The sequence below is a fragment of the Protopterus annectens genome, chromosome 6.part0, assembly GCF_019279795.1.
Source record: "Protopterus annectens isolate FY-2018-M chromosome 6.part0, PAN1.0, whole genome shotgun sequence".
NCBI classification, from domain to species: domain Eukaryota; kingdom Metazoa; phylum Chordata; order Ceratodontiformes; family Protopteridae; genus Protopterus; species Protopterus annectens.
In genome coordinates this window covers 1,256,585,110-1,256,597,161 of record NC_056737.1, presented here as the reverse complement: position 1 = coordinate 1,256,597,161, position 12,052 = coordinate 1,256,585,110, and the positions used below count along the sequence as shown (strand labels likewise).

The 12,052-nt window shown below is 42.3% G+C and overlaps 1 protein-coding gene across 1 annotated transcript in view; it reads right to left on the bottom strand.

The window, feature by feature from the left end:
• The window catches only part of GPD2 (glycerol-3-phosphate dehydrogenase 2), a 2,212,620-nt gene that overhangs the window by 1,815,244 nt on the left and 385,324 nt on the right, over positions 1–12,052 (bottom strand). Inside the window, exon 5 of the mRNA XM_044073653.1 lies at positions 6,629–6,792. Within this exon, the coding sequence (XP_043929588.1) occupies positions 6,629–6,792 (164 nt within the window). The remainder of the gene's footprint in view (positions 1–6,628; positions 6,793–12,052) is intronic.

Sequence of the window (12,052 nt, the reverse complement as noted above, 5' to 3'; positions counted from 1 at the left end):
TCCAGGAGTCTAGGAGGGGATCTGGTGGGTGGGTTGCGGAAATAAAGGTGAAGATGGACATCACACATGGAACGTTATGTTAAGTACATAACTTCTTTATGTGTTGTTGTGAATCTCACTTTTATTCTCACATATGGGACAGTGTCCCTAGCAACCTGAATCTTGGCTGACTCACGGAAAAATATTTCTCAGAACCATTGATCCAAAGGAAGCTCTACCCCTGGAAGCCAAATCCACTTTGTAATGAGTAATAAAAGTATGGGGTTTGGCCATATGGCTGCTGAGCAAATACTGTCTAAAGATTCTCTAGCCAGAAAAGCTGAAGAGGCAGCCACAGCTCTGGTAGACTGTGCTTTGGTTTAGGCAATTGTTTATTTTGGGTTTAATAAATAAAAGTGATACAATCAGAAAGCCATTTTGACAAGCTAACTTTGGAAATTGGCAAGCCTTTTCTTATTTCAGAAAAAGAAAACTGGCCCATTTTTCTGAAATCCTTTGTTCTGTGCAAGTAGAAATGCAGCTGCCTGTGAACATCTAACAAGTGTAACAGATATTCTCCTTTGCTTTGGAAATTTGGGAAAAAAACTGGCAGTTCAATGGACTGACTGAGATTAGTCTCAAACTATTTTGGGCAAAAAGGAAGGGTTAGTTCTCTTTGAAACTCTGTCTTCATGAAAAAGCAAATAAGGGTGCTTTATATATAATGCTTGTAATTCAGATACCCTTCTTGCTAAAGTAATAGCCATCAGAAAAATTGTCTTCCAAGTCAAGAATTTTAAATCACAATTTGTTGAAGTTTCAAATGGTGAATGAATAATATGATATAATACATAAATCAAATCCTAAGGTGAATAACTTTTATAAGGTGGTTTCATCATCAAAATAACTTTTAAAAAGGTTTTACAAAGCTTATGTAACATGACAGAAAAGCCACTGTCTACTAGATGATAACTGGAAATGGTAGCTAATTGAACTTTTACGGTGGCTGCCGCAGCACCTTCATTAAAAAGTTTTGCTAGAAAATCCAGACTGCAGTGTAATGGGGCAGTAAAAATCAAAATTATCTGTGGCCCACACTACAAATCTTTTCCACTTGCTTCTGTAAAATTTCTGTGTGGAAGAGTTATGTGAAGAAAGTAAAATGTGTCTCACTTTAGAAGATAAAAGAAGATGCCTGGCTATCACTGGAACCGGAGAAGCCATGCTGTCAATTTTAGATTTTTCAAGTCCAGAAGAACGATCCCTTGTGGATGTGAAAGTAGGTCCAGAACTGGGCCCAGAATCCATGGATCTTCCTGAAGATGAGGCCAAAGAAAGGGAAACCAAATCTATCAGGGCTAATAAGGGGAAATGAGGATGACTGTTCTCTTCAACACAGTTGCTTTCTGTAATACTTTGGAATCAAGAGGGTTGGAGGATAAGCATATAGAAGTACCGGGGGCCAATCGTGTACCACTGCATCCATCAGTGACTCCCCCTGAGGGAGGATTAGGGCAAAGTAGATGCTGCATGTGTTGTTCATGGGTGATGCAAAAATATCGCAGCAAGACTAACCTCATTTCTGGAGAATCTTTTCCGCAGCTTCTTGTTTGAGGGACCACTCGTGAGGTATCAGAATTGCCTCACTAAGGTTGTCCACTATCACACTGGATTTCCCTGGAATGTACCTTGCTACCAGAAAGCAGTTGGGGGATATCATCCATTGCCAAACTCGAATGGCTTACTGACACAATCTGGTTCCTATTTCTTTGCTGATGTACCAGACTACTGACATGTTGCCTGTCTGGACTGCTACCGTTCCATGAGGGAGTGTGTCTTGAAAGGCTTGCAACACTAGAAGCACTGATCTCATCTCTAGAACATTTATATGCAGATGGGTCTCGTAGGGGGACCAGGTGCCTTGAACTGACCTTCCCAGATAATGTCCTCCCACCCAATCTGTGAGGCATCCATGGTCACCGTGGACTGGGACTGACTAGGTACAAATGGGCTACCTTGACGGACTTTTGCATACATCAGTAATCAGGATCTTGTGAGACATTGTTAGCTGTAGAAAGGACCACTGGGTTGACAATAACCACTACAGGATTCACATATGAAGGCGGGCTAGAGGTAGTAGGACTATTGAAGCTGCAATTGCTCCCAAGACTTGTAGCACATTTTGTGGGTGGGTCTCTTCTTGCAAATATGAATCTTTTAACTGATTTCTCAATGAAGCAATTCTGTCGGGTGGAAGTTTTGCTATCATTTGTCTTGTATCTAAATGTCCTCCTACAAAAGTCAGATTTTGACAGGGTTCTAGCGCATATTCTTCGAAATTTATGGTGATTCCTAGACACGAGCAAAGATTTAAACTAGTTTCTGTTGCCCTCAAGAGTTGATGCCTGGTCATAGTGGTTAGGAGCCAGTCATCCAGATATGGAAACACTTGGAATCCTTAACATCTCAAGTGAGCTGCAACCACTGCCATGCATTTGGTGAACACTCTAGGAGGAGTAGTGAGACCAAAGGGCAGAGGTCGAAATTGGTAATGACTGGCTCTCAGATGGAAGTGGAAATGTCTTCTGGAGCGTCTGTCCATCTTTATATGGCAGCACGCATCCTGAAGGTCTACTGAGTACATCCAATCATCTTTTCCTAGAAAGGGAAGAACAGACTGTACATTGACCATTTGAAACGTGTTCTTTTTGATCGATTTGTTTAGACTGCTGGGATCCAGGGTATGTCTCCAGTCCCCTATTTTCTTTGGCACTAAAAAGAATCTTAAGTAAGTTCTGAATCCTTGTTGGTCTGAGGGGAATTCTTGAATGACTCTTTTAACAACTTTTGTACTACAGTGGTTGCTTGAACCCACTGACAGGGTGTTACATCCAGAATTCTTTTGTTTTGAGGATGGGAGTGAATGAATGGGATGAAATAATCTCTGGATACTATTTGAAGCACCCATTTGTCGTTTATAATGTACAGCCAGGCCCGTGGGTGCATAGGCAGCCAACACCCCAATTGCCACCAGAGGTGAGCAATCAGGCCTTCTTTCAGGAGCGCTGAAAAGGCTCACCAAAGAAGGAATCTCTAGAGCCCTGATTTTGCAGGCTTCCCCTACCGCAAGGGTGGTGTCTTCCATTATTGTTCCCTGTTCTGCCTCTGGGGGAACTTTCACCTTCTGTGTCCTGCAAAGACTGTTGATATTTTTGGAAACACATTTTTCTGCTACTTTTTTGGCCTTTGGGACAGAGTCGGTTGGAATGGAAAAACATACTCTCGCAGCAGACATCTTGCCTTCTTGTTCACATTTAGCGAGTGTTTCTTTCACTTTAGGCCCAAACAGAAATGAGCTATCAAAGGGGGCATTCACAAGGAAGACTTTAAGGGCTTCGCAAAATTGCAAAGTCCCATCCAGGCCTGCCACCTAATAGAGATCTGGGCCTGCTGCTCTACTCGCTCCATCCCCTGCATAAGGAATTAGTCTCATGGAAGAGTAAACAACCAAATTTAGGGTGGGGAGCTGAAAGGCTACTTTATCTGCAAACTCGCCAGCCACAGTTCCTTGTAGGGTATCTGAATGCTCCTTCAGCAGATTCCTTTGCATCCTCGTAAAATGTATCAAATAATTCAGCGTTCGCAAAGTAAAGCCCGCTAAAGAAAAGACACGCTTCCCGTATCTATCCATCATCTTAGAATCTTTGTTAGGAGGATGAACAGTGGAACTGGTCTCAAAGTTCCTTCTTTGTCACTGCCACCACCAACCATGGCATCAACTGCAACTCCCATGGTATGAAATTTTTTAACAGGAGGTAAAGCGATGTACATATTTGGCCTCCTCAGAGTAGGATTAATCATGTCTGGAGTCTCCCATGTCTTCCAAAAGATTAACTCGATAAGCTCATCGGAAGGAGGGGTCACCCAAGAGCTAGAAGGGCAGGACCAGAAAACCTTCAGGTATACTGACTCCTCTGCTGAAGGGAAGTTGGACTCCCAGCCACCTCACTGTTTTAACATTTCTAGAATCTCGCCAGATTAGACATCCTCAGGAGGATACGGTGGGGACCCTTCAGCCTCATCAAGGTAAGTATCTGTGGTGGCAGACTCCTCCAGGGGTCCCAAATGCTTCTTCTTACAGGTTCTCTTCTGAGAAACTTCTTCAGTGGGGTAATCTGCAGAAGTTTTAGAAGAGATGGGGGTCACTCTAGAGACATCCTGAGACTTGGGATCCCACTGTCCCTTTGGAAGGGGTGAGAGAGAGGCAGAAGGCACCAGTAGGGGGTGGGAAGGGAGATACTGGGAAGATAGCGCCCTTTTTCTGAGAAGCAGACAAAGGTCTCCTCATTGCATCAAATGCTCCCTGCCTGTGATAAGAGAAGCTTCCCGGAGCGGACTAAATAACTACTGGAGCCAAGGACCCCACGCAATCCAAGAAAGGGAGATCAGAGACTGAGGTAGGAGTGAACCTCAATAGCTCCAAAGCTCTGAGAGGCAAGGCCCAGTCAAAATGGTAGGATCTCTACCCTCGGATCCAGGCAGAGAGCTATGGCTCCCAGAGTCCTACTGCTTTGATAGAGAAGAGCAGCTCAGAGCCAAAGTCGAAGCAGAAGACAGAACAGGTCTCTGACCCAACAGGGTGACTATCTAGACTTCAGAGTCTCCCTGCTCTGAACCAGAGACATGGGTCAGAGGACGATGAGAAGGAGAAGTACAAGACAGTGACTTCGCTGCATCCAAAGCTCTTGAGCTCTGATCCAGCAATAATTTGGCTAAAGCCAGTGTCTTCAACTGCCTGCTAACCACTTTATCCATATATTCATCAGACAGACTCCTGGCTGAACAGATGGAGACATTTGGTGAGTTTTGAAAAATAGGTGATGGGCGCCAAGAGGATACTCATTCTAAAGAACGTGAATGGCTCCATATAGCTCCAATTGTCAGAACTGAAGGAAATGGAGCGGATAGCTGAGAATACTCTGAAGTTACCCCAGATCCAAGAGTGGAATGCTCTGAAACAACCAATAGAGCAGACATTAGCAATCTTCTCTGCCGGCCAGGACAATTTTGACAGCACCAGAGATCTTTTCTTTGGTTTGTCAAAAAACGAAGTGGAACTTGACTTTGGAAATTCCTTGCTACCTGAAATCCCTTCAGCAAAGGGGCTTTGAATCATCCCTTTCAACATGAGCTTGTTGTGCCTAACAGAGCTCTTTGATTTCAGGTATGACAAATGCTACAGGACTCCTGCAAGTGTAGCGGCCCTAAACCATAAACACACAGTGTGCAAATCAATGGCATTTTCTTACCACACTGAGTGCACTTTTTAAACCCTAAGGGTTTATTATCTCCCTTATGCTTCTGAGACAGAACTGAGAAAAGTGAAAACAGTACAGGCAATCAGACAACTATAGAAATTCAAACGGATATATACACACACACACACATATATATATATATATATATATATATATATATATATATATACATATATATAAATATAAGACAGAGAGTATAGAAGCCCTAATAAAAAAAAAAAAAAAAAAAAAGGACTCTAATCAATAAAGAAATTAAACCAGGAACTAAAAATTATTTTTTTAAGCAAAAGAAACAAGAGGGGAAGGAATGCCGTATATATATATATATATATATATATATATATATATATATATATATATATATATATAAAAACATGCACGAGAATATATTGGAAAGGTACAACAAAAACCTTAACTATCTGTCCAAGGAAGAGTAAAGAAACAAAGTCTGAAAATTATACAGAAATTAAGAGATATTACACCAAAAACTTTCAAATAGCCTAGAGCCAGCGAAGGACCACATCTCCAGCGAAGCGGCAAATGACATCCGAGTTAATGGAGAGGTGCATTCTGGGAAGGGTAGAATGGACAAGAGCTAAGATGGAGGCCACAAGCTTCGACATAAGAATCAAGGTGAGACTGACAACACCACATTATGGAAATCTTGATTTTAGGCTAAAGATTATGACATTCAAGACTATTTATGAAATTATGTGTCAATGCCTATAACTCATTTCATATGCAAATGACATGTGGCAGATAAAGAAATAGATATATGAGCAGAGTACTCACTATACATCAGTATCTCCAACATATCTAAATATATAAAAGAAAATCACAGATTTTATAGGTTCTCTGTAAGAAAACTCACATAGAGGTACAACTATATAATGCAAGGATTCCTTTAACACTACAAGAAACCATAGTAGGTTGCCAGACAAGAAGCATAATGCACTTTGTACTTGGGTTATGACTGAAAAAGTACACTTCAAGGTCTAGTCTTCTCATGAGCGCACTAAATAAAGCCTACATTTAAAAAGCTATACATCACTATCAAGTATAGTTTTACTAGCTTTGTTTTCTCAAATCTTCTGCACTTTACAGTTTCATCAACAAATCTTAAAAAAAGAGAACATAACCAAGAACATATGAACTCTCCTCTTTCTCATACATGGGTCTCAATAAAACATGACCCAGAAGTTTGCAGCAGTTTGCCTAAAACTTTAACAAAAGCACATTTTTGCACTCAGCTGATGCTGCTGCATACACTTTGTTTCATGCTTCACTGGCATACGCAAAAGCAATGAAAGATAAAACTCTGAAAAACTTACCATCATAGTAAACAATTGCACCAACAAGTTTGTCCTTTTTTAGCATAGGAAACAGTTCCAGAGATTTCGATTTACTAAGAATGTAACTGGTTTTCAGACACTGGCTTCCAGCAACAAGGTCGTACACTTTAATTCCTACCCAGTAATAAGGTAACTGCCACCATCTATTGCATTAAAAAGAAGTATATTAGTACAATGAAGTAATGAAGTATAACACATGTACTTATGTAGCATCTTTTACTTGTAAAGACATACAGCTGCAATTGACATAATAGCGATTATTATGAAATGAGTTGTAATTCACTGGCAGAATGCTCATTTATGAATAATCCACTCACATAAAAGAAATGCGGCTCAGTGTAAGTTTCTTCTAAAAAGAGCCTCATTTTAAAATTTCATTTTTATGAAACAAGTATTGGAGCTGCTTATTTTCTTTATTTTTTATGCATTCACTTATGTGTGGTAAAATGTAAATTTCGACATAGATATACTTGTGATGCCCCAACACTGGCCCAGTACTCAAGCAACCTCAATCCTCACCACTGGCAACAGTGGGGAATGTACACACTGGGAGGATAAGTACACATAGTAAAGTGCAATTTCCCTTAAGAGTACACACAGATCACCAGTCAGTGTCTGGATTCTCCCTCTTTCTCCTCCAGATCCCCAATAAGACTCCCTACTGCCACAGCTATAGGGTTGAGATCTCAGCAGAGTGGCAAAGCCAAAACCTCCAGCACCCTCTCTGTCCAACCAGTGCTTCTTGTCCCTGCCCAAGTAGCTGACACACACACACACACACACACATATACACTCTGAGGTTTGATTTATATGCAAACACACACCTGGGAAAGGCTTGCACAGGTTTACTAGCTATGCCCCCTTCTGCCCAGACTATATGGTAGTTCCGACTGCCACCAGCCAACTCTTATCAGCTACTCTAAGGCCCTTAACAAAGGGTGTCCAATCTTACTGTGTAATGTTACTAATAATATAAATGGTAGTCTGACCAAGAGCAAGGATATTTAGGAGTGGCCTGTAAAGTGTTCAAGTACTCTAACAGCTTTAACATGTCTCACAGATATCAGCCACAAAGATAGGTTTAAATATATTTAATAATAAATAAATAGAAAAAGAACAAGACAATACTCAGTAAGCAATCAGTTACATCAAAGTTCATAATCACAGGAAATATTTAAAACATTGCAGGACAGTCTCAAATAAATAAAGAAGATATCTAAGCTATACTTTCCTATAATCTTATCTTAATCTAAAAGAGTTACTATGCCCTAAAAACTTACTTGCAGAACAACACGCAGCCAGAAGTGTAGAAGGTGGTGATGAGTGGATGTTTCCAGGTCAAAAACAAAGTACATAATTCCCAGTCTCTTTATCTCAGAGTGTTCTTAAATTAATAGCAAATATTACTGCTGGGTTAGCTAGGATGAGATCACTTTTTGTCACCTGACTTTAGTTCCCAAGCTAAACCTCCGGAAACTAACAGAATTTAACATCTCTGTGGAAAAATACATCTCTCTCAGATGTTTGCTCAGAGCTGTGCAGCTACTAGGAAGTCAAAGGAATAAAGACTGCTGCATCTCAGACCTAGTAATTATGTCTCTTCCAAGACCATACAAAAACGTCTAGCTGTAGACATTGTGTCAGCAACTGAATTGAAACTGACAGAGAACTTTTATAGCACAATCATAATTTCAACTTATTTTCTTGAAGTTTTACAAATTAACCCTCTATGTTCTACTTTTTACTGGTTAAAATACATTTACACAATTACAATAGTTTACATACATTTCTGTTCTAAGCCAGCAGGGCATACTGTGGTTACATTTTGGCTCAGTACTTTATACTTTTACACACACTTCTGTATGAATCATATCAATATTCACAAATGACAGAATTTACAATATTTCAGACAGCTGGGCTGGCAACCTTTCCCTTTTGTCATACCCCCACCAGAAAATTCAAGCTAGTTTTTCATGCGAGCCTTGAGAAACTTTGCTTGAGAGGGTCGAGCCTATATGGAAAACCTTATCCCATTCCCTGTCTTGAGATTCCAGCTGCCCTGGCATTGTTGACCTCAGTACAGTGCTGCACTGTCTCATCACATGCCTGCAACCCTAGGCTCCACCCATTGTAATTTGGGATTTGGCTGGCTTGCTCACAGTAGCCTTAGATCTCCCTCAGACTCCTCCTCCCTTGTACTGCAGATACTTAGCACAATGGCCTCCCTATCATGGTATGGTTTCATCATGTTAACATGGTACAATTTGTGCTCCTGCCTAGCAGCTCTACCATGTAGTTAAGATTACTGACCTTCCTTACCACCCTGAAGGGTCCATCCCAAGCTGCCTGCAGCTTGGTGCGTCTGACAGGAATGAAAGCCATAACATGCTGCCCTACAGCATATTATCTAGCTTGAGTATTCCTGTCATACCAGACCTTTCTTCTGCTGTTGGGCTTCTGCCAGGTTCTCCTGTGCCAAGCCCATGCGTTCCCTGAGCCCTGTTCTGAGGTTTAGGACAGATGCCACAACAGACTCCTTGGATTCACACTCACCCTCCCACTCATCACGAATCAAATCTAGAGGTCCCCTCACCCTATGTCTATACAGCAACTCAAAGGGTGAAAAACCTGTGGATTCCTGGGGAACCTCTCTGTTAGCAAATATTTGTCCCACTCCCTCTTAAACTGGTCCGCAAATGCCCGCAGCATCACCTTGAGTATAGAGTTTAACCTCTGAAAAAGACCATTAGTCTGGGGATGGCAGTGGGTGATCTTTAGGTGCTTCACCCCACAGTACTTCCACAGACAAGCCAGCAGGACTGACATGAAATTGGCACCTCTGTCAGTCAGTATTTCTTTTGGGAAACCTACCCTGCTGAAAATCTTTAATGAAGCATTTGCCACCTTTTCTGCCTCACTGGGGAACAGAGCCACCACCTCAAGGTATCTGGTAGCATAATCTACTAACACTAGAATGCAGTTTTTCCTGTGGAACTTGGGGTACTCAGAGGCCCAACAATATCCATAGCTACCCTCTGAAACAGCTCCTCGCTTGCAGGCAAAGTCATCAAAGGAGTTTTCACCTGTCTCCTGCCTTGCCTACCTTTTGGCACTGCTCACAGGTCCTGCATTATCCTGTTGCATATCTGGAAATCCCAAGCCAATAAAAGTTCTGCATAATACGTCTCTTTGCCGGTCAGGGAATATCTTGGGCTATGGCTAGAAGTGACAGACGGTAGGCTCTAGGCACTACCAACTGCTGTATTCTCTCACTCTCTAGCCCTGTCTCTGGGGTCCACTCTCTATACAGTAACCCTTTGTCCCAGCATACAGATTCCCCTTTCCCTTGAGAATCAGGTGCCTCACTGGCTACCTCCCTCAAGCCTTGTAATGTAGGGTCATGTGAGCTGAGACTGTCTCAACTCTCTTTTTGTAACTCTTCTCAGCTCCCCTTCCACAGTAAGTCTGGCATCCTCTGACTGCAGTACCTCGCTGTCAGCCAAGGTACTACTACTCATCTCTGCCCTTGCAGTCACTCTGTCCATGGGAACATCAGTACCCACAAGCAGCTGTGGCTCACCTTCAATTTCACTGCTACATGGTAGCTCCCTCCCTGAAGTAACCACCTCACCAGTCCTGGCTGCAAGTGTGCATTCTGTCTGGGTCTCCCCCAGGCTACCAGACCCACATGCTTATCTCCAAGCCTGACTGCGTGTAACTGCATGCACACATGGTAGTACATTACCAAAATCATTCCGTATCAGGACATCTCCAGTGAATATCCTCAAACACATCTAGTTGCTGGCTTCCTTTTACACCCTCCCAAAGTGAACCCTAGCCAAGGATATCTGGAATGGGGACCCTCCTAAAGCTCGGACTGGAGTTGACTGTCCAAGCAAGTAGTGCTCCTCTTTAACCACTGCAGGCTACGCAGTGGTTAGGTCAGAGGCTTTGTCTCCCTTAGCAATGGCCTCTTTCCCATTTACTAAGATAGGGTATAACCTCTTGTGGTAGTTTGGTACTCATGTTGTTTTGAGACAACTTACTGGCATTTTGTCACTCCCACTTACTGTCTTCTCACCCACTGTTTGTTCCCCACCTTGCCTCCATGGACATCTATATGCTACATGGCCTCGCTGGTTGGACTTAAAACATTTAACCCTTGGTCTGGACATGTATCTGGACTAGTGTCTTCCCCTGCTACTGGTGGACTCTCTTGCAGCGGTCTGGGCTGCCCACCATGGGTTACCCTATGGGTATCCCTTTCCTGTGCAGTGATGCCTTGCTTGCTAGGTGTAGGTCTCCCTTCTTCCCCAACTCATCTACAGTAGTGCATGGTCTAGCAGCTAATGAGATTCCCATGTCCTTAGCCAAAGTGCTATGGGTTTGTTCCCTCACTAAAAGGTCTGCCAAACCTTCAAAAGTGGTGACCTGACATCCACAGACCCACCTATGAAAACAAGTGCTTAGTTCAGCAATATATTCACATACTCTTTCATCTGCATTGCGTCTATACTCACAAAACATTTTCCTATAAGCTTCAGGTGTTAACTTAAAACATTGTAATAAACAATTATTGACTGCATCATAATTTAAGCAATCCATATCAGATAATTTAGAAATAGCAGTTGCAGCTTTACCATGGAGTAAGGGGGTCAGGAACTGTACCCAGAACCTTTGGTCAACACTATACTGCTTACATACTCTTTCAAACATATGAATCAAACTATCATAATTATCTCCCTCTGTAAATTGTGGAAGAAATTTACTGAACTTTGTTGCTTCTGGGGTTCAGTTACTCACTTCCCCATTACTTCCATGACCCTGGTGAAGAGTTAGCATCTCCTTCTAATGTTGCCTCTGCCTCTCCTTATCCTCAGCCTCCAGCCGTCACAGTTTCTCATTTTCTCAGCCTCAAGATGTCTTAGTCTCTCTGCTGCTTCTATTTCCAAACATTTGGCCTCAAGTTCAAGTTTCTAACTCCGGACAGATTTTTTAAGTCCTCTGTGGAAAGGTTGAACTGTCCATTTTCTGACAGTTGTACATTTCCAAGGCCAGCCTGGTTGTTCTCCTGATTGATGGTCTGTGATGCAGCTGTGCCCATGGCTGCAACCATTTCTGCTTTAGTCAGATTAGCATGCACCATTCCTTTAGCCTGGCACATCTCAGCCAACTATCTGCTTGTCAGGTTGGCATACTACTCTACTCACATGCTTGCCTGCTCTCCCTAAGTTAACAAAAACAATAAAACAATTGTGATATGAAACTCTGAATTTCACTGTGTGGCTGATTGAGAGTACAAACACCTTCCTTAGTGACCACTGTTCACAGGCTACAGGAATTCAATAGCTACACCACTACAAGTCAATTAATATGTGATGTGGTGATCCCACCCAATGCCAC